This window comes from Lipophrys pholis, assembly GCF_963383615.2.
Source record: "Lipophrys pholis genome assembly, chromosome: 7".
Classification (NCBI taxonomy): Eukaryota; Metazoa; Chordata; class Actinopteri; order Blenniiformes; family Blenniidae; genus Lipophrys; species Lipophrys pholis.
In genome coordinates, this window is record NC_137638.1 from 18,012,077 (window position 1) to 18,035,443 (window position 23,367).

Genomic DNA, 23,367 nt, shown 5'->3' on the forward strand with positions numbered 1-23,367 from the left:
ACTTGTATTCACGGCGTCAATACCAATGAATTTGTATTTGTCGATACAGATTTCAGCCACCAGGGTGCAGCACGCAGCACGACACCACGATGACTGTTGGTTCACTCATAGTAGAAGTAGCAATGTGTCACGTGACAAGTCAACTAACATGCTGCCTTATGTGTAGAAAGTGTCTTTAGGCTCGGGATTAATTATGAAATCGTGTGAAGCTCTGCTGGCCGCTCTACTGGCCGCTCTGGAGGACTGCGGGATCTCTGAGGATGAAGCTCCTGAAAACGTCCGACAGACACTCAGTCTATTCCTCCACAAACTGTCTGAATCCTCCAGGTCAGTGTGACTGTACTCACACTGTACACGTCTCCTTCACAAGGAGGGACACACATATTCACATTATGAAAAGTTAGCAGAATAACGATGAGTGGACTTGTTATTACCCCGGTCTGTGGATTATTTTCTTCAACCAGGTTCTGCAACATTTGTAGATTCATCATCTCGATATGTCATAAAGAATTTTTGATTCTGATGTTGATGCAAAGTGCCTTGTGGGCTGTTCATGAGTGGAAAAGTGCTATATAAGTGAATTCTGTGTATGAGTGTCGTAATATATCTTAAATCATGATCAAATATAACAGGAGCTGATGTAATATTAAAACAATCATTTGAACGTTGCAGAACCTTGTTGATGAAAATAAACCATCAACTGATATTATAAGGAATCCACTTATTGTTATTTAGTCAATTATGTTCATGCTCAATGCATATGCACTCACAAGGCAAGGGAAATAACTTATAAGGTTATATAAGGTTTGCATGACACCACAATTGATACTAGTATTATATTAACTTTCAATTTACATTTGTGTAACCAATAAGCTTATTTCATCGACTGACAAACTGCTTCTTTGCACTTCCATTATTTTGTCATTGGTGTAATTTGTGCTTTGATCATAAATATTCAGAATTTGTACATTCAATTTAATACCTGCTGTCGACAGTTCCTTCTACTTTTATATGCGTGTTCTATGCTTGAAATGGATGTAGTGATATTGACAAGAGTGGATGGATAGAACAATAATTGTCATTGAGTCCAAACCTTCTGGACCTTTTCCACCTCTTGGTAAAGTGTAATGATTAACTATGCTCACTTGAACAGGAATAATGTGAAAAGATGTAAGGAGCGCTACTTGGACGAAGCTCTCCAGCTGCAAAAACAGATTTCAGAGGCGCAGCTTCGAGGTTTAGATGAGAACCACCTCCTACTTCTTGTGAAACTCCTCCTGTCCGTGCAGCTGCAGAGTCCCAGCAGCTCCACAGCCTGTCGTAAAGTGGACAAGGTCAGCTCGACACATCCTCGGTTCATGTAGCTATACTTCAGATGGAGCTGCAACTCACTGATATGTTGTATTTGTTTTACAGATGTTGCAATATATGGCAAAAGTGGATCACCAGTTGGTTTTTAGAGAAACCCTTCATTGTTTGGACTCCATGGCCCACAGCGATCAGGTACAATGATCTCACCTCACTTGTGTGTGTCATGGTATCTCAGAAAGACGTTGCCCATGACTTTGAGCTCTTGTCTTTTAGGTTTTGACCCACCAAGATTTGCAGAGAGGTTGGTGCCATCTAAAGATGATGAGTTAAGTTAACATGTCATGTTGTTGTGCTGGTTTTAATCATTTTCATTTTCTTCCATATTTTATCAGCCTGTATGTTTCTTGAGGACAGCACTGTTGGTCGTGAAGTATGGAAAGAGTCGTACATGTCCATGCTGAATAAAGTGTCAGAGTTGTTTCCTGTTGTATTGCAACAAGAGTCCCTGAGAGATGGTCCGCTGTGTTACATTGCTGTCAAGGTGCACTCAAAATCACATGTTTCATTGCTTTCATCATCAGCCTAATGCGTGATCTCTATTACTCAGCTGAGAAACGTCCTCTCTGCAGGTCTGTTTGCAGATATTTCAGCGGTTGGCCACAGAAGTGGCTCCTCTTGTGTGGGAACAGGACCACAGGAGCCCAACGGCACAGAACATTCTGCAGGCTCTTATGGACATATTACTTGGACAGGTTACTTATTAATCTAATCATTCATAGTTGCTTATCTACATCCAGATGTCTGCTCTGAATAATCAGTGTGTGCATCCTCTTATACAGTCCTGCAACAGAGACACTCGTCTTTTAGCAGGCGTTGCTGTTGCCATGCTGATCAACACCGCACCAGACAGCACAGCTGGAGGAGCTGCTGCCTGGAGTTTACTGCAGGTCTCTATTTCAGGTATGTAACCACCAGCGAAAGTAGCATGACCAAATCCAACACAGGAATTCTGTGGTGTAGTGGTGAGCACTGTTGTCTCATAGTCTTGAGCCTGGGTTGGGTTTTCAGGCCTTTCTGTGTAAGATTTTTAATGTTTGCCCTGTGGGTTTTCTCTGCCTACTGAGGTTTTTAAAAACCCATTTGACTTTAACTGGTGACGCTAATTTACCCATAGATGTGAATGTGCATGCGTGGGGTGATCTGTCTCTTCATGTTGAGTCAATGAAGAAGGTTTAAAACATCCAGTTGACAGTGAATACTTAAGACGTCTGACTGAAAGGCTGACTCCTGTTACTCCTCAGAGCCCTGGCTGCTGACTGTTGGTGCTCTTCAAGTTCAGTGCAACACACCAGGGAAGGACGGGGTGGACAGACTGGCTGTGAGCAGGGGTCTCCTGACCTGCTCGTTACCGCCCATCTTACTCAGCTCACAAGACGACACCAGTGAGGTAAATTTACAAAAACACTGTTTAAGGAACACAGTGTTCTTCTGCTGTGCATCCTTTCCCAGATCCACCCTTTCTTTTATCTTGGCAGACGTGTTTACTGTTGAAGGGTTTGTTTCCGGTGGTGTCTGCATTGTGTGAGGAGAAGATCGATGTTCACTACTTTGCCTTCGAAGGTGAGTCATTTCTGGGTTTTTCACTGGGATCAAAATGCATCAGCACCTGCTTACACACAGTCTTTTGTTGCAGCTTTAACACTGTGGATGAAGAGAGTGAAAGAGTCTTTGCCTGATATCTGGAAGATGATAGATGAACGCCTCCTATCAGACAACAGCAGCCTGCAGCAACAGCTTGTTCACATGATCTGGACCAATGCAGAAAGTCCAGTGAGTCATTGCTGAAGATATAAGGCAGCCTCTGCTTGTCCCCCTCTCATCATTTTCAATTGTGTCCTCCACCCTTTAGAGCTGGATGCAACCTCACCTTTTCATACACGTACCTCTATGGATCATGACATGATTCATGGGCCGAAAATGTTTAAAATTCCTCTGAAAGCCTCCCAAAATTTTAAGGAAGATTTCTCACCCAGAAAACTGTTACATCCGTTCAGTGACATTGTGTTTCTTACAGGTTGACGGGGTGTCAGAGTTTGCACGCAGTGCCTTTTTTCTGCTACTGGACCTCTATGAAATGGACTGTGAACAGTTTTCAGACACAAAGAGAGCTCTTTATCACGATTTGCTGCTGCGGATTAAGAAGCTACCTTGGGAATCTAAAGCCAAATATCGTCACCTGTGCGCCCTGCTGCCATATCTGGGTACTGACACGGTGAGTATTTAAGGTTGCTAATAATAGTGGAACATGGTGAGTCTTGGTCATGCTGATTTTAATCCATACTCCTTTCTTCCTTTTTGTTTATTAGGTATGGGATCAGTATTCTGAATTACCAGATCACCTCTTTAAATGCTTGTCTACCAATCACCTCTCACCATGTGGAGCGGAGCTTTACAAGTGTCTGATCCAGCATCAGAGGAAGGAGCTGTGCAGTGCGTCACAACAGTCTGAAGTTGAGCTGGACCTGGCTGGTCACTGGGCGCGGCGTTGGCAGCCTGTCATTCACAGGGCTTTAACGTGTCAAGTGCCTCTCCTACAGAGCAACTGCTCAACACAGCTATTGCCCATCACCTTTCAGGTTTTCCCATCTGCTGTGGACCATCTGCTGGTGTCTCTGGACCACTGCACTCCCGGGCACCTCCATGCCTGGGCGAGCATTATGAGCTCGTATCGAGCTGTAACTGGCTGCTCCCTATGGGCCCCTCAGGGTAGTTCAGCCTTTGAAACCCTCCAGCTCGCTCTGGGATCCGCAGATGACAAAATCCGCGTTGCTGCTCTCAATCTGCTCTGCTGCTGCCCGAAGACCAAAGAAACTCCCAGCACAGAGGAGATGGCAATCATGAAAACCTTTATTCCTCAGAACCTGAACTGCGAGTCGTCATCTTTTCGCCAGCACTTTCAGGCTGGACTGAAGAGGTTCCTGGTTCGCATCAGAGATGGCTGCTTGTCGCATGTCAGAGGGCGGAAGGGCAAAAAGAAAGCTGATGCCACCAACCCGCAAACGATGGAAGATGTGTTGGAGCAGGGAATAGGTGAGAGAACCAATCTCTGAGTTTGTGTTTTACATCACAAATCTCATATTTACATTATACCCTCTGTCCATCCGAACAGGAAGTGCAAGGATGAATGGACAGGCCTTAGATCACGAGAGCTACAATTGAACCTTTTTATTACAAAATAAAAAATAAGTAATACATTTTAAAGATTAACTATAGACAGACCAAAATAATGACATATTTAATATGAAAGATAAATCATAGGATAAAACTTCTAACTTTTTACGGTTTGTCCAGCACGACCACCATGAACATACAGTAGCAGAGGCTTATCCAATAAGTTATGGACAGTTCAAAAAGGGAAGCAAGTTTAATCCTAATCTAAAGATTATTTGTTTTATATATTGTATTTGCCATTCAGGCCAGCATGTACAAAGCGGCAGCATTCTACCACTTAAACTCATCCTAACAAGACCCATTAAGTGCATAAATCAGATGTAGCAGGATGATATTGACATAAAATAGAGGAAATATAATAATTAAAATGTCATGTTTTATGTCATTTTATTCAGTGTTGAACTATTTGAATAACATTAAATATGTTCAAATGAACTTAATGTTTATGAATTTCCTACACATCGCTAAAGAGAACCTGAGTACCACTGATGGGACCATATACCACTGTTTGGAAATTGATAACTGACTTATCAATATGTACGTTTGTAGCACTGATGATGTGTTAGCTTCTTAAGGAAATGTCTGTATCCTTTATTGTTCTCTCCTCAGCTAAATGTTTGTGTGTGTCACGCAGGGTTTGTTGACTGGTTGAGTCAGCTTCCATACAGCTTCCTTTCAAAAGGACACAACTATCAGAGGAAGAAGACTGTGTTGCTGCTGCTGTCAGCGGTGCTGGAGACCTGCACAGACACCTGGAGCCCTGACAAAAAGAAAGGGCAGCCTCCGGGTCAGTTTGAGGAATTGGTGCTAGTTTTTAATTGTATCTCCTATCTAATGTTATTCTGGCTTCTAATACATTTTGTCTGTTATTTGTTGCAGCAAATATGGGGTCTCTCATTAAATGTGCGAGGGATAAAGGAAAGTGGGATTTCTTCAGCAGGACCAACCTTCTGGCTCTTATCGGTTGTTTGGAAGATTCAACAAATGAGGTTAAGCTATTTTGGTTTTCCTTAAATGTATTTCACACAGTTCCAATTATTTGAAGTTAACATTTTAAATGTATTTTCCTATCCAGATACGCGACCTTTCAGCGGGGTTGTTGTTGAGATTTTTTCCACCCAGATTTCCAGATGACGTTGCTGAAGTGCTGCACATTAAAAGCAATCAGTTTCTGTGCAGTCCACGAGTGCAGGAGGCTCAAATGGGTGCTCTGATGATGACCGTGCTCTTTTTGAAGTAAGCCTTGCATCCTCGAGATACAGAACAACTTTGGATTTAAATTTCAAGACCGCATTACTTGTTCTCCCTGTAGACCACAGGACCAGCATGAGGACAATAACTTGAAGAGCACCGTCACTGTCAAAAGTGGAAGTGAACCAAAAGCCTCCAGCATGATCAGTGTCCTGGTGAAGGAGCTGGAGAAGCACTATCTGACAGCCAGGGCAGACATGATGCTTGCTGCCAGGACTACACCTATACACGGTGAGGATCAAGACACGTTTATCCCATGTGGTGGTGAATCTCTGAAAGAGGCTTTCAGTTCTTTAAAAGTGTTTGGATGTACATTGCAGGTGTTCTCAGTGCTCTTCAGAAGTGTTGGTTTGAGTCGCCCAATGATGACTACGCTGCACTCGACTACAGTCTGATCACTGAGCTGCTCGACCTGCTGGAGAAAATCTCTCTACTGCTGCTCGGGGTCCTCTACGGAGACCGCAACGCTTCTGCCGCTGAGAAGGGTAATTGAGAAATCTCCAGACATACCGCATGGCTATATATTTTGGACAACACCCGCCAAATATGTGTTTTGTGTCTCAGATGCCCCACCTTCATTTTGTGATATGGGGAATGCCATCACCTCTCTGATTGCACAGTCCGGAGGTGGGCAGATGGACGGAGACGAGTGTGTCCTATTGTCTGAAGAGCACAGCCTTGTTCTCACCTGCTGCTGGGTCTCCCTCAAGGTAAACACACTTTGTACATTTTGAAGCTTAACCTGATATTTCACTAATGAAGAACATTGAATAGCATAGCAGCAAACATTTTTATACTTATTGACCTACATGTGTGCACTTTTCTCAGCCTTTACAGTTGTGTTCTCTCATCAGGAAATAGGAATCTTATTAGGTTCCCTGGTGGAAAAGATCCTATCAGAATCCAACCAACACAGCCAGTGCCATCTCACAAAAGATGATATAATAAGAGCATCAAAAATATTCAAGAACATTCTTCTTAAATGTCGTCATTGGGTAAGTTTTATAAATGCGCATGAGAAGGATCTTTATCTCCAGCAACTCTCTTGATGGTTTCTGAATCATGTTTCTTCACCAGGGGGCAGTAGAAGGATGCTGCATAGGCTTCACTAAGTTCTGTGCCTCCCTACTGAGCAGCAGTGATCCTGAGGTCAGAGGTATCCCAGCTCAAATGTTGAAACAAGTGAGTGATCGTGCATGATTTGGATTTGCATTTTTATTTAATGGCTGGGTTGTTGGTTTATAGATTGTTTTTCCTTTTCTGACTGTTTACAGGGATTGCAGGTTGTGCAATGTCTCCGTTCGACATCCGTGACCCGGCGGGCTGCAGGATTGCCCATGCTGATTCTGTGTGTTTTGTCAGCAGAGGACACCAGTAAAGCAAGACCACTGTTGGCCCACAGCATGCAAACCTTGTTGGAAACAGCCAAAACTCCTCTAAATGAGAAGTGGGACCAAACGCGAGACCTCCCTCAAGTGAGCAGGCATAGTATCAATAAGGGGGAGGCGCGTCTTTGTGTCTGCTGAGTCAGACCTGATCAAAATATGGTGCTGTCTCCTACAGGTGTGTGCAGTTCACACTCTGCAGGCCCTGGTGCGTTGCTCCAGTTTGGGAGTAGCTGTTCTTCAGTTTGCCCCCTCTGTAGCCATCTTGTCGCTAACGTTGCTCAGTTCTCCCTGCTGGGCCATGAGGAATGCAGCGCTGCAACTTTACAGTAAGACAAAGGCTTTTTTATATCTTTGAGTCATTTATTTATAATGAGAGGGCCTTGTTATTTATCTGCAAATGATTATTCATTTATGAATTAATACTCCACACACCACAATCATTAAAATCTCCTTTCAGGTACTTTGTGTTCTCGAATGCTCGGTCAGAGGTCAAGCAGCGACGAGGCTGGTCCTACCCAGCATGCCATGTCCCCCTCTGCATTCTTCTTCCACTATCCTGCACTGCAACCCTTCCTCCTGGACGAGCTGAGAGGGGCAGCAGGAGACCTCCAGTGTCCATCCAACGAGGCCAAGCTACACCTCCAACCTTCACTCTACCCCATCCTCACCCTGTTAGCCCAGCTCCAGCCCGGCGTCCAGGGCTCATCAGAGTGATTGCTGTTCATTCATTACCATTTTACTAAAACCAACTGATTTCTGACCGTAATTGTATGAATGAAGGCAGTTAATTTGAATCTTGTAAAATATGGGCATTTTAGTTTGTTGGCTACATCAATCTATTTACAGTAAAGACTCAGGGAGGCACCTCGCAGTTAAAATAGCATAAATACTGGAAACAGAAAACTTAGAAAGTTGTATGTTTGAAACCTTCATAGGAACCTTTTTTTTTTTACATTAGTAAGTAAACAGAAAATATTCATGAGCTTCATAGGTGCTTGCTGGTTGGTTTTGTTACATCTGAACGATGCAAGCTGTTGCCAATAGTTTTATTAAGCTGAAACTAACAAACTGAACCAGCATGTCAGGCAAAATGTGAAAACTTAGTTTCAATCTAATATTTGATGAAGTATCTTTTTAAATATTTTCATGATGGTGGTTTTTTTTGACGGAGTAAGTGTCTTCAATGTCTTCTGTTTTTTGTTGTTTCTTTCCACTGCCAGAACTTTGTCAGACTTCCTGCCTCCCTTACTGAAGCTGTCTGCCAGCCCTGTTTACAGTGTGAGAGCGATGGCCTCTAAGGCTCTGGTTGCCATGAGTCCCCCTTCAGAATACACGAACATCCTCATCAGACTTTTGGCTGAACTGCCAAGTCCACAGATGCACTGCTGTCACAACCGGCTCCACGGACAGCTGCTGCAGATCAAAGCCATGCTGCAAAGAGCGCTCAGCTTAGGCAGGTGAGACATAAAGGAGCTGTTTATTCATTCATCAGATGCTTTCAGCCTTTTAAAACTGTCTGGTTTATTCATTCAGTGCTGCACTTTGATATCCTGCTGTTTTTCCATTCGCAGTTTCCCTTCAGATGACATGAGCGAAGTGCAGAGAAGAGTCCAGGCCTCGCTGTGGCTGGTGACTAAAGCTCAGCGATGCCCCCTCGTGAGGGCAGTCTACCTCGGAGTGGCTGACTCTTTGAGGGTGCTGTCCTGTGAAAGCTTCATGTCAGAGCTCAGTGACATAGTCATGCAAGACCTTCAAAAACCTCAGCAGGGTCTTCAGGTGTGTGAAATGTCGACACAACCAATCAAAGGTTTTATTCAGTAAAGGAACACTTTGATTTGCTCAGAACGATAGATATGCAAATTTATTTTAGAATGCAAAAGGTCTTAGATGGTATGTAGTGGCTATGAAAACTTATTGTCTAATTTTTATTGTGACATATTTACACACTGAATTGAGCACAGCTGCAACATGCTGTTTGTGAGGCTCACGCTGTGGCTTTGGTAATGCCTTGTGAGATCAGTTTGGCGCTCCATTAGACCAGACATGGGCCACTCGCAGTACACATGGTTATTTAACCACATAATTTAAAAACCTCACCAAGCTAAAAGTTCAACTGCATTAGATAATAAACACGTACAGTACAGTGCACCTCCTTCAATACAACACATACACTGAGTTTTTAGTGTTTTATCCCCTGGCCAAAGTTATATGATGATGCAGTTACAGTCTATCACAATCAGATGCAGACACCTTGGCTGATTGCATCGCAGCGTTTATTACTTGTGTCAGTCGATATTAACTCCTGTAGTAGTGCAGACTTGCACCTGAGCCAGCCACACGCCAAGATGTGCTTCTTCACTCCTGCAATCACAATAAAGCCATTTGTTTTACATGAATATTAGTGGATAGTAATCCAAGTAATCCTCTCTAGATCAAAGAGAATGCAAAAATAGCTGATAAGCTGTTGACAATGCCAGAAATTTGGTTTCTTTTAGGATAAATTGCCAATATCCCACAAATATGCAAATATCTCAGTAGATATGTTTATTTTTCTGATCCTCCTTGTTGCCTCCGCAGATTGGGTTGTCTTCCTTCCACCAACAGGCCATCCATTTTCTAAGTGCAGATTCAAAGTGTGCCACTAAAATGTGGAACAACTTCTCTGCGGTGAGCCCTGACCTGAGGCTCTCATTGGTTACGTGGGTGCTGGATGGGTGGAGCTCACAGCAAGCCAGTTTGAAAAGTGTGATCCAAAAAGCATTGCAGGTGAGTCGTGATCTGTACCAAAACTGCAGCTGTAGACAGAACATAGCAACCTTCTCAAAAGACAATATGGGGACATTTTGTAGGTGGAGATAGACTGAGTACTATGAAATCGGTCTGGAGATCTGTTTCCCCCTTTAACATTTCACAGGGTGTGTCTGTAAACTATTATACTCAAAGGATGTCTGTCCTTATCTTGCTAAAGTTCATGCAGCGCACTGAGATTAACTGTCTGACATGTTGCTTTGCTATGAGACCATTCAGCAAATGTCATTTCCTATGTGTATGCTGTTAGGTGTTTAGCTGACCCTCTTCAAAAAACAAAAAAAATACCTGATAAGATATTGTATATCTCAAGACAGTATGAGAAATTGCATACGGTTTGTGTGTCCTAGTCAGTTAATCAACAACTTTGTTTATCTTTACTAGGGTTTCTAGTTTGGTTAAAGTGTAACTTTTTATGGCTATATGAAGGAAAAACTGTTCTGTGCTATATCTACAGTCAAACCTGAAGGAGGCATTGTTGAGCCACAATGTGGAGTATCGCAGGCTCTACCTCCAAGCTTTGGTAGCAGTTATGACTGGAGCTGATCCTACTTCACCCCACTCTGCCTCACTGCAAGGGCCAGTTCTGCCTGAGTGCCTGCATCTGTTGCTCAGGGACCTGGAGGACCAAAGAGGTGGCCCAGAGTTCCTCTCCCAGGCTCTGCATGCGGCCAGTTTGCTGCTTTCCCAGGCGCCAGACTTCAGGTCTTTAATGTAGTTTTTACCTCATCATGAAGTAGCCTCCTTCTTCTCACAGCTCTGACTTCTTCCCATCTTTTGCCAAACAGTCTTAAAATATCAACGTACCAGCGCTGGTGCAGCATCTTAGAATCCCAGCGGGTCCCGGAGGCCCCTGAAGTGCTCAGGATGGCGTCTGCTGAAGCTCTTTGTGTGGCTGGGGTCCCACTAATAAATCACAGCCAGCAAGAACGAAACACTCTGTCTGCCATCGTGACCAGGTATAAAAACACTGTTCACACTGTGCTGGAACCTCTCTGAGCGACACAAATTAAAATGTGAACTCTTTTCTCTTTTAGGGTGATCAACACAGGCCTTTACTTGCTGCAGGACCAAAACCAGCAGGTGAGGATGAAAGCGGCCTGTTATGTCTCCATGCTCCACCATGTAAGAAGAGGTGAGAGCCAAAAGAGCATCCACATCATGCAGGTCAACCTTGCTCTGCCACTTCTCCTGGACCTGCTGATGGAGGTATGCTGGGACACTCCCGGGACACTGGATGTATTACTGTGTCACGTGCCTCAGCTGAACCTCAGTGTTGTGCTGAAAGAGGCCTCCGCTTCAGGGTAGGTTACTTCACTTAGCTGATGTACTTGTGCGAACACATCCTCCCCTACTAAGCTATACATACCTGTCACCATTCCTTTTTTCTGTTCAGATCTTCTGGTCTGTATGAGCAGGATGAGGCCAATGTGTTTGCTGAGCCCTCTGTGATGGCCGCCTATGTGCTGCCATACCTGCTGCAGATGGTGGAAAGATACTCTCAGTCCTCAACTCTGGCTCAGAGCCTGAATTCATGGGCAGAGGGAAATGCTGCACAGGTGCTAGATGATCTTGGGGTCTGCAGAAACCTCCAACAAGGTACCTCATTAGCGAGTCTTTTTCAGTTTCTGATTGCTATGTGATACAGGGGTCTTCATTTCCGGGCCTCGAGGGCTGGTGTCCTGCACATTTTAGCTCTCTCCCAGCTTCAGCACGCCTCGATCTGATGTTGATGTCATCGTCTAGCTTGTAAAAAAGCCAAGTAACGAGCCCCTTATTGGATTCAGGTGTGTTGCAACTGGGAGAAACCTAAAACGTGGAGGACACCCGAAGGCCCGGAATTGAAGACCCCTGTGATACACCGTGGTATTGCCAAATTCCTGTGTACTAAAAGAAAATGATCTATTTTCTGTCTAGCTGAGACGTTCACCCCCTCTTCGCTGGCACTCCTCACGGACCCCTGTTTCCACAGCGCATTGTGTGGCCTGTTCACCAGAGCGGCCTTTCTCCTGCTACTGCTGAAAACTTCTGATAAAGCACGACACCTTTGTGATCCTTCATCCATTCACGTTAGAATACGAGAGGTGTGTAGCCTGCTAAGACGGAAAGGAGTCCACTTCCCTCCTACTCTAGAAGCTGCTGTGTTTGGAGAGCTGCCACTGTAACAGAACAGCTCATTGCTCACTCATTGAGCAAAGTCTTTTGACAAATATTCTGGCCCAGGATGAAATTACTTGAGGATATTTTAGGAACGCTTATGACTTACATGTGAGCAACCATCGTCTCGAATGAGTATTGCAATTGCTGATGCTGCAGTACGCCAGCACTTGGAAGGGATCGCACTAGTTATGTAAGCGCTCAGCTGCTGCAGTAACTTGTGTGCAGCATCATGTTTACCTAACAGTCTGTGCCTTGTGTTCCATATGCACGTAGGGAAACAACTGTTCCTGAAAAGCTCCTAAAGCAGCTTATTGCTCGAATGTTTTATTGAATTACAATTTTCCGAGACCATTCATTTCAGCATGAAGGCTTCTGACACGGAGTTGCACTCACCAGACCAGCCCCAGGTTGACTTTTCTGCTCACCAGTACACCAAAGCATTAGGCCGCTGTCCCCCGTGTTTCTCAGGGCTAAGTTTACCTCGTCTGAGCAGCAGCATTAGCAACACTCTGGCTGATGCAGTGACGTAATGCAACAGGATCTGAAGAAATTGACTGGTCGGTACCCAGTCGGGGAATATAGTGCACGGTTTAATGTTCCATTAGAGGCCTCCTGCTTGGATATGGATAAGTGTCCATTTTCCAACCACATGAGGGCAGCCGATGATTGAATTGATCTGATGCAGAGCTGGTGGTTGCCTTGCAACCGACCGCACTTTAGAGCAGTCTTACATCACCACACGGCCCTTTGCTTTTGTTTGAGATGAGTTGCTCTCAAAGTTTGACAAGCAGCATCCTGAAATGTGTCATGTTTGGCTTTTAATGAAATGTATGTTGAGGTTTATTATTTTAAGTATATGAATCCCACGTCTGACAGTAATGCTTCATAATGCCTGCTAAAAGTGTCTGTGCTTGTATGAATCTTTATTTTGTGAAAGCTATAACAATCTGCTTAGAACAATGATTCATACTTAGGCCTCATGCAGTTTGTTTTCTATTACCCACATAGAATTCTCACTTGATAAGCTGAGTGAGACCAACAGTGCAGAAACTACAGGCGGATTTGATTGAGGACATGATAGAAAACAAGTTGATGAGAGTTGTTAAAAGTCCAATTCTCGAAGTGTTTACAAAATGTTGCACTAAACAACACAAACCATATTAATTCATTGAATGAATGTCAACCTGCCAACTGAGTTCCTGTTACCCAGATGACAAAGTTGACATGAAGACAGTTGTAAGAAATTCAAAAAAGGTTTTGCCCGACTGCAACATAACATGCAATTTTCATGAAAGGAAATGCAAATTAAATTTTCATGTGGAATAGTATTTCCCTTACTTCACCCTTGGAAACAAAATGGAAGAAGAGAATCTAACATTAGCTTAGTTGTGCCTTCCCTGAGGACAAAGGTTTATAAACCTCAAACATCTGGCCTCATAAAAGTCTGCCATTGTTGCTGCGGTCTTGTGGTTCACGGCGAGCTTGCACTCTACTGATTAAATCATTAGCTCTGGAAACAGCGAACAAAGCCAAATAGATTCAGTCATTTTTATGGGGTGTGTGTCTACACAAGCATTGGTGCACAATTTGGGACATGAAAATGCTCTTGTTTCCTACTGTTTCCTTTTAGCTTATAAATAGACCCTTGCTTTTGTATGTAAAAAAAAAAAAAGATTTTTTTTTTTTTTTTTTAAATAACTATTTTAATCTACAAATGGAATTACAGTAACACTGTAAATTATATTTTTAATGGAATAAAACTTTTGTCAGATGCATTTAGAAACTGTTGTATTTAATAAACTATTGAAATTGTTCATCCGCAAAAAAGGCTGGTCTTCTGTTTCTTAGTTTTATTTTCCAGGAAAAGATTTTTTTCTTTTATTGCCAGGAACTATTAAAAAAACTTAAACATTTCCACGGTAAGAGGAATTTCTTTTGGTGCAGTGGTGCAAAACACAAAACATCAAACAATTAAATATGTGCACTCTCATAAAAGTAGTGTGACTAATAATATTATGTGTTGGTTGGTAGAGGGGCAACAACTGGGGGGAGTTGGGCCGCTGCTCATAAGTCTGACTGCAGTGAGGCAGAAGCTGTTCTGGTGGAATGAGGTCCTGGTCTTGATGAACCGGAGCCTTTTGCCACCCCTCCAGGAATAATTTGTTTTGCAATCAAATATAGATATTCAGTGATTTTTTTCATAAGGTACAAAGTATGTCGGAAATTGTACCTAATTTTGATTGAAAGGCCTTTAAAAGAAAAACCTCCTTAAAATACAACTTATTAACATGGAGTATTTGTAACTCGTTCAGTTCTCTCCTGCATTTCTCTTGTAGTTCCAGTGAGTGATGGAGAGTACTGGACAGATGTGCTTTGTTTGTTCTTCTAATTGCCTGAAAACTGAGTAAGCATCTATTTGAAAAGTGGCTCACTGAACACGAGCGGAGTCACGCAGTTGGCTGTCCTCTTTACCGCGGAGCCAACAATCACCCCCCCTTCCCTTTCAGTTTACAGCTTTGTGTGCACGTGCAGATGGAGGCAAATTCTATTGACAGCTACCCCCACTGATTGCCCCGCGCAGAGTTCCTCCTGGATTGATCATGAAGCCTGGGAAACAGGAAGAGAAACTGGTGTTTAGACTGATACACCAAAAGTTTCCAGCAAGATAAGACTGCAACAATATCTAAACTGGTAAGTAAAGCGTCAATGATTATTAAAAAAGAAAAACTGAAGTGGAAAGCAGAGCAACTTTTTATAGGTAACCATTAAAAATGTGAACACTATGGAAAATGAATTATAGAAGTAAGGAGGGTGGATTTGTTAAATTACCAGAGGATTGTTTTACAGCATGCCCTGTTCTTAGTCCTTAAAAATCTTTTTTAAATCATAATCAAGAAAATTATTTAATTCTTTCAAAGTGTGATGTGAATGCAATGCAAAAGAGATATTTGCATAAATTCTAGTACAAAATTGGCGTAACAGGTTCAACAGTATCCAAAATCTGTTGCAGGCTTCCTGAGGTTCTTCTGACTATGGATCCCAAAATGTGCACAATGGGATAGTTCATAGCAACCTCACTTCATGGTGAAAATATCCTTATTTTGAGTCTGGGCTGAAGGACTGTGTTGTGTGGAGTCTGCATGTTGTCCCTGTGCATATATGAAATTAGATCCAAGAGTCTGCTTTGCTCCCACAAGCACAGTTGTGAGTTTGAGGCTAAAACGTAATTTTAAATAACCCAGAACTATGAATGTTAAACTATATGTCTTTTCATTCGTCTTAGCACTGATGGACTTTGGCAGGCGTGTACCCTGCCTTTTACCTAATCTCGGCTGGGCGAAATGGTATAGAAAATGGATGGAAAGATGTAGTAAAACTGACATCCGATCTCGAAGCCAGCCAGGAAGCTGTCAGTCTTCTCTCCTATTTCCTGCTCCAATGCATTTTTGCGTCTTTTTCGCCCTTTTGCGCCTGGGCAGTGCCAAGCAACCACCTCTGATATGAACCAGGAATATCATAAGATCCTTTGCCAGTCCATCACATGGCCAACCACACACACACACACACACACACACACACACACACACACACACACACACACACACACACACACACACACACACACACACACACACACACACACACACACACACACACACACACACACACACACACACACCCCTAGAGTAAATTTAGGGCCACAATTTCGTTTTAGACTGTTGAAGAAAACTGGAGCAACCCCATGCACACACTGGGAGAACATGCAAACTCCCCACATAAAGGTATTTGAACCCATGACCAAGCACCGCGTGTTTGTGCATACAGCATGCGCAGCATGTGTACTCACAGTATACAGAGTTGTTTATTATTAAAAGACTTTGATGAAATGTTTGTCCCGGTCCTCCCTCAGATGGAGATAATCGAGCAGAAGAGGACATACTTAGGACCACTATCCGGATGTTTCCTTGCAATCTTGTATTTTGTGCTCATCTTTAAACAGAATGTGTGAATGAACATCCTTGATGTTTTTCCACGCAGACATGTTGACGCATTTCTTCTCTCAAGGCTGCATGGCCCCGATAAGTTGGCGGACTGTTTGCCAGCTGTTTTTCTCCTCACTGTGAGTGAGTGTGTGTGTGGATGGTGAGGCTTTAGGACCTTGAGGTCTGTGCTGCAGCAGAGGACAGCTCCTCCTCCACTGAAGCTGTTTACAAAGAAAGCTGAGCTGCTCTGACAAAAACAAGGGCTGGGACTCCAGCGAGAGGAGCAGTGTGTCTGATTCACGTTCAGCACAGGCTCTCCACCCGCATTTTCGAGAGGTTTTGTATTGTTTTTGGAGTTTTACAAGATGCTGTCGGTGGATTCCTCCCATCAGCTCTGCAGGATGTTTTTTTCTCTGCACGTTGTTTTCCTGAGCGTGGCCATCGTGGACGGCAGTGCGTCAGAGGCGCATCAGAAAGGTAAAAAAAAAAAGAAATTATACACTTTTTTAGAAATGTTTTTTTATTTAGATCTTCATTTTTTTCTTCTCAAAACTGCATATCAAATTTGAATTGCGTGCTTTAGTCCGCCCCCCCCCCCCCCCCCCCCCCCCCACACACACACATCATGCTGATTTCTCAACATGCTTGTTGTTGTTCTCAGATTGTATGAGATCCAGAGGTGAGAACTACCGGGGAGAGCAGCAGGTCTCCTCTTCAGGTCTCAGCTGCCTGAACTGGATCAACAGCACCAGGGACTATGATGTTACCATTCATCCTGATTCACAGACAGGTACTGACATGTTTCAAAGTTTTTTTTAAGTAAAAGTTTTTTTAAATAAAAGTTTTTATTTTTGATAGTGTAAGTTAATGTATTTATTTTTGTGGTATCACTGGGCCTTAACGTTTCCTGTCATATTTCATAAACAATCCGAGCAAAGAATCCAGGTGTGTGTTTACAACACACAAATCGGATTCTGCGCCTGTTTATGGTGTTAAATGTCTTCTTTTTGTAGAGCAGATGCTCTTTCTTTGTTTGCACTTTGGCAGCCTGCTCATTGTGGTGTGATGAAGTAGTGTTAATGATTAATGAATCCAGTATAACAGCCTTATAGTAGGCTTGACACACAGGGAAGGCCTGTATTTCCACCAAACAACACTGACAGGTATGTGTTGTTGTTATCGCCCCTCCTGTAGGTGCTGGGGATCACAATTACTGCAGAAACCCAGACGCCTCTGAGAAGCCTTGGTGTTACATTGTTGGCCCAGATGAAGCCATCCAGAGACAATTTTGTGCAATTGAGACATGCAAAGGTAAGTGGAAAATGAATGCTGCAATAACTATCAACATTTATGAGTAGCAGTAAGACTTGGCTTGCAAAAATCTGGCGAGGCAATAATACATGTGCATCGTCCAAATCAAAGAGAAACAACAACTCTGATTATTCAGGGAGCAACTCCAAGCTTTCCTCTGTAACTCATTATTTCTTGGGGGGGCTGGCAGAATGAATCTTGTGTAGATATGCAAATGTCCTAGTTAGTCAGCAAAAAAAAAGGAACCAGCCAAGCTGTAAACTCTTATGGGTCAATAAAAAACAGCTTTTCCTTTTGCTGCATTTCTACAAATAAACCAAATGCTGGTCAACGTTGGAAATGGCTCACTCACAATTCAAGTTCAGAGCTTTAGCTGTATCCTGCCGTAGGTCAATAAGCCAGAGATAAACTGTGAGATCTAGTGCATGATTTGCCTTTTGTTTTCGCTTTCCTCTTAAGAGAAGAACAGTAACAAAGCTCTGCACTCACTCGTCGGAAACTTCAGTTCGAGGAAAGGCACTGACCCCGCCTCAAACCTGCGCTTATTGGTACTGAGGCGCAGCAGTGCCTTGGAGACAGCCACTTTATTGGCTGTTTCGGTTTGTGACTGCAGGCCCTTTAACTCGGGCAGAGTTCATAAACAAGTTCTAAGGAGGAAAAGGAAGAAGCAGCACAAAATAGATGTTGACATCTACAGCTGAACTTTCCTGCCACTGGAAACAGATGTGAACATACTGACATTTTTTTTTCTTTATGTCTGACACTCAACAAAAAACCAAAACATGCTTGCTAGTAGTCTGATTGATTTACATTCCAACAGTTTCATGCTCGTGGAGTCCGTCTTCCTCCTGCAGTTGGGGAAGGATTTGCGTCACTAGTCATGTTTTTGGACCAGCAGTAATTGGAAACCATACGGCCCAGAAAATGCACCTCCAGTCAAGTCAGAGCAAAGTCCACATTTAACAACCAGAAATCACTACCCTAAAAGAAAGTTCCACACTATAAATATGGCCAAATTACATAGTTCTGTATACCTTTGAGCATAAAGAATCATGTTGTAAATTATGTGGATGGCTGGTTGTACTGATGTCTCTTCTTTTGATTGTGAGTGACTGTGATTGTAAAATGAGTTGCAAAGTTAGAATAGCATGAAAACACATAATGTACCTAATATAAAATGAGAATATACTGTGAGAAAGCAAACCGTCTTCCAAGTCCATCCGTTTTCTACAGCGCTTTATTCAACTAAAGGTCACAGGGAGCTGAGGTTGATCCCTGCTGGCTGCAGAGAGACACTCACTCCTCTCGTGCTTGTTTTTTTGGCCTGTTGCACTAAACCAGAGTATCTGGAGGAAATCCAAACTGCACCACTGTGCGGTACATTTTGTTTGTAGAAGAGCTAATCCACAACTGTTGAGTCATTATGAGTAAAAGTGACATTTAGCTGCATCTCATCTAACAAAACTGCATAACAAGGCGATTCCACCAAAGTGTTGTTTCATGTTGTCCCATGGTTGTGTCTGCAGAGCAAACTTCTGTGGTGCCAGAAGAGGTCAAACCCCTCAACCCATCAGGAACCACTCCATCCACAGAGAGCTCTCAGTCTGCCAAGTCCAAAAATTCTCAGGGAGACGTTGCTGCTGTGCAGCCAGTGATGGGAATCAGCCAGCGAGTGCACACGGGGCCAAAAAAGAAGAAGGACCTTGGCACTCTTGGTATATTCAACTTTGAATAAGTCATCCTATTTTGTGTAACAGTTGTAGTATGCAATCTTGCTCTCTTCCTTAATTATAATTAACATATCAGAATAGAAACTAAAGTCAAAATACATTTATTCAATCATAACTTGACATTTTTAACATTTGTGTCCTTTCTGTTTTTCAGGATATGTTCTCGGCATCGCAATGATGGCAATTATAATAGTCCTCGGAGCAGGCATCACGTTTGGCTACTTCTATAAGAGGTCAGTATCTAAATCATAGCAGCATCCTCAGTCTTTACAGCAAAAACCCTTTACTCTACATTTAGTTTAGTTTTTAAACTGGATTGTTGTTTTGTGTGTTTTGCCTTTCATGATGAATGTCTGATTTCAGATCATAGCATGTATGTGGGCTGTCACCTGTTGTTTATATTACTCACTGATGTTCTCTGCTGTTCCACGTGAATCCAATAGAAGCACTTCAATAGCTTTTTGCACAACAGTGTATGAGGGGGAACATGGCAGGACAACAAGTTGCACACAGTCTATTTAAAGTAGTCTGATTTCATATCCTCAAAAGAGGAGAGTGCTTGGAGGAGCAGCTGAATGGAAACAGACGCCCGCACGCTCATCAGTTATGCAACATGTAAAGTGATGGCATCAACGAAAGGGGCCCTTACATTCTCTTTGGCACTGGACAAAATGCCCTGTCAAGCCTGTGTTTGGCTATCATGTGTGATTAGCAGTGCCCCGTCTTTGATTTCTATTTTTAGGGGGTGATTATTAATAAGGAGGAGGAGCATGTTACGTCAGAGGGCTTATATGTGCCCTGGGTATACAGTGATATTGAGTCACCTGATACAACTGTGGCATGAATACGAGCCTGCTCTCCTTTGCTTGCTGTGTATGTCAATGTATGAGGTTACAAATGTTCTATGACTTCTCCAGGTTGAGGATGGTGTAATGCAGAGATTCATACTCCACCCCCTCTGGGAACAGGCTCTCTCGCAACCTGTAGTAGTATTTTATCGACAGGGACCCTGATACCTTGTACAAAAATCAAAACTCCTCCAAAAAGATTTCTGAAATCGCTGCAGAACGTCGATCCATTTTGAATTACTGGATTGACATTTATGAGAAGTGTTCTTTTTAATTAAATGTGAGGCTCAGTACCATTTACCTATCTACTGTAAATAGATTCTCATTCAACATAGTGTCTCATGGCAATTTCTGTTCAAGTTGACATTAAAGGATAGTGAGACAGAAAACCAGGGAACAGAGAACAACAAATAAATACTCATTAGGCCACAAGCACAAGGTCCATAATTCATGGGGTGAAGTAGCAGAGATCGCAGGCTTCAGTCAGAAACTACAGAGGGAGGAGAGAGAGCACAGCAGATATGAATGTATTGGGGCGTTTTATATATATATATACGTATATTGTAATTCTTTTCAGCACAAAGATAAGAAACGGTAAAAAGTGGTGAGCTTCTCGGCATTACTTCTGTTGATGACTAAGAAATTGCCAGCGGCTCACTGTGGACTCTTGATACAGTACACCATCATAGTATATCGGCCAGTTTTGGCTCGAGATCAAATGAAAGGCTGCTTCCTGCAGCTCCCTGTCGCTGTGTTGCCCTAGAGTAGATAAACTCATCGCCAGCTTGTGAGCTCATTCTCCCCTCTCACCATCTGCCCCTCATCTTTGCTGCTAACTAGACACTTGTTATCGGAGGCGCTCATACCTGTATGCAGTATCTTAAGGCCCAGTAATCCATGGCTGCAGCACACTCTTCACCACAGATTTGAAACATAATAATGAATTTGTCTGTGTGTGTGTGTTTTTTTTAAGGGGTCTGGATTTGAAGAAGCAGCATGAGCAGCGGGTGCATGAGCGTGAGATGCAGAGGATCACCCTGCCACTGTCGGCTTTTTCCAACCCCACCTGTGAGCTAGTAGACGAGAACACCATAGTAATCATGGCGGAGCACGAGACGACGCCGGTGCAGGAGGGCGTGGAGGGTGTGGACCCTCTGATGGGGCAGCAAGCGGGCACCCCCGGAGCATGAAGCTTGTAGTCCTCCAACAGGACTTTCTATTTTTTTTGTGGACCAAAACACTCCCAACTTGCTGTTTGTCCTTCGCACCTCCCCTGACTATCCTCTGTCCCGAAGGAGTGGGGGGCAGCAGTGTTGGCTCCAAAGACTTGAACTGAATCCTGTGTCCTCCCTGTCTCTTTTTTGACTTCTTATTTCTCCGTCTGAGGCACAATCAAGATAAGCTGACACACATTGGACACAGTGTTGACAACTTGAAGCTGTTACGGTGAATACGTTGTTTGACAGCCAAACGGCTGAGGTCAGAGACGGCCCACATTAAATAGCAGCATGCATATCTGGTCGAAAGGACCATGACAAGTCAGTGTTTATGATGGTGCTGGATGAAACTTAAATTTTTTTGTAAAGAGATGGTGTTTGGATTGAGGAAAATGTTTCTTACCTTTTGTTTTTATTATTACAGGAGGTTACCGTTTGATTTTGATTTGTCTGGACCCGGCTGGCTCTGCCAACGGTGACATGGGGGAAGAAGCGTGTGCGCACAAAGGCTTACTTTGTCTCTGAGACACGCGGATGACACAGATGTGTCTCCTAAAATAGGCATTCCCCTCTGAGACAGGATGAGAGAGCTTGAGTTTAAACAGACCCAGTAAATCCAAAGGAAGGCCTCCAACTCTGAAACTGCCTTAGCATGAAACTTCTGAATGTATTTGTTTGATCTTTTCCTCGATTGTTTTCCGTTTTTTTGTGCTGTGTGACGAGCCAGTCTAGTTTTAAAGCACTGACGGCGGTGGTCATCGGCAGACATGAAAGAAGACATGCCCTTTTCTTCCACAGGTTAAGGAGTGACAGGAAATACACAGAGCGCTCTCAGGATGCTGGGAGACAGTCGTTAGTCCTCAGGAAAAAATAAGCACTGCCACAACACAGAACCGAAATAGCTAGAAGTCTGTCTTTGCAGTGCAGGACAGTGTGCCGACGTGCTGAAGAAGCTAGATTAGATTAAGACGTGCGAGTTGTCCACCTTTATGCTCCAGAGTAGACACACAAATGGAGTAGATTAGAAACACATCATAAGTTTGGTGTCATTTTTTAATTTCTTCTTAAAACATGAATGCATGAATATGGTTACCTGCTGTATGTTTGTCACTCAGGAGCTATTCTCTTGCATCTTAACAAGTACATCTATAAAATACCTGCCTGAAAAAGAAAAACTCTTGAACTGACAAGAGAGATTTGAGTTTGTTACATGTGATGCGTCGTTACTCTTCCGCTGTATTGCCAGTTTGTTTGTTGTCATTCCATCACTCCAGGTGATCTTGTTTTGCCCATATAGCTGGATTCACATCACTGGTGATCTTTGGTTTCTGCTGCTCGTGTTACTTAAAAAGTCTGAGTGCTGGCTGTGCTTTTTTTTTTTTTCTTTTAATTCATATCATGTTCATCATATTGATTAGCACTTGTCTTGATATGAATGCAGAATTTCACTGATGTGACTGAAATAAAACATCAAAATGTCACAAAGATGTGAAGTCATGTTTACGTTCAAACTAAAGAGACAAAAAATACCAGAACACATCAGGGAGCCTGGGACTGTGGAAAGCATCTTGGACGCGAAGCTATGCAGGGACGTCTTGCTCCCTCTGTTGGGTGCCTTTCATTTTATATAGTGACAATTTATTCAATGAATCAGCTGAAAAAGGATGAGAATAAATGAGTCAATATTTTTATTTATGAATAAGTTGGACAAATAGAGTTCAAGTTTCTAAAACAAAAACCAACAAAAAAAACCTAAGATTGCTGAATAAGAAAAATGAGTGACAAATACTTGATTTCTTAATATCTTTTCAATTTGACAGAGGATAGTAGTGTTGCAAATAATGTCATTCATCATCAATTCGGCTTCATCCAACAAAGGGTCATGGCGCCCCGGACCAATCGCACCTGACTGGAAAGGAGGCTACATTCTGGATGGGTCGCCGGTCTATCATAAATAAATATACACACCTTCACACCCACAATTTGGAGCCACCAAATTAGCTGTAAATGCTTCGTGCAAAATGTTTTTAAGACGTCAGCTCTTCATCCTAAAGTGACAGTGGAGGTTTTTTCAACAATTTAACTCGCATCCAGGGCGAAAAATGTGCCATGCCATCTGCCCTCAGTTT

The 23,367-nt window shown here is 43.0% G+C and overlaps 2 protein-coding genes across 2 annotated transcripts; both read left to right on the top strand.

Moving 5' to 3' along the window:
• Positions 1-193: 193 nt before the first annotated feature.
• LOC308111601 (tRNA (32-2'-O)-methyltransferase regulator THADA) lies at positions 194-13,970 on the top strand (the record flags this gene model as incomplete). Its single annotated transcript, XM_080466563.1, has 31 exons — positions 194-327; positions 1,154-1,334; positions 1,417-1,503; positions 1,585-1,612; positions 1,743-1,852; positions 1,941-2,063; positions 2,151-2,271; positions 2,613-2,758; positions 2,847-2,931; positions 3,005-3,141; positions 3,386-3,583; positions 3,678-4,401; positions 5,177-5,329; positions 5,422-5,531; positions 5,618-5,778; positions 5,855-6,024; positions 6,114-6,278; positions 6,358-6,503; positions 6,648-6,788; positions 6,871-6,975; positions 7,068-7,268; positions 7,357-7,507; positions 7,639-7,891; positions 8,402-8,638; positions 8,753-8,957; positions 9,759-9,947; positions 10,447-10,694; positions 10,778-10,948; positions 11,027-11,293; positions 11,386-11,588; positions 11,907-13,970. 31 exons carry the CDS (start codon positions 194-196, stop codon positions 12,152-12,154), a joined length of 5,598 nt encoding a protein of 1,865 aa, XP_080322689.1. The 3' UTR covers positions 12,155-13,970.
• Positions 13,971-16,346: 2,376 nt separating this feature from the next.
• pik3ip1 (phosphoinositide-3-kinase interacting protein 1) lies at positions 16,347-22,720 on the top strand. Its single transcript, XM_080468255.1, has 6 exons — positions 16,347-16,609; positions 16,794-16,922; positions 17,327-17,443; positions 18,970-19,158; positions 19,328-19,406; positions 20,995-22,720. Exons 1-6 carry the CDS (start codon positions 16,498-16,500, stop codon positions 21,209-21,211), a joined length of 843 nt encoding a protein of 280 aa, XP_080324381.1. The 5' UTR covers positions 16,347-16,497; the 3' UTR covers positions 21,212-22,720.
• Positions 22,721-23,367: the final 647 nt, after the last annotated feature.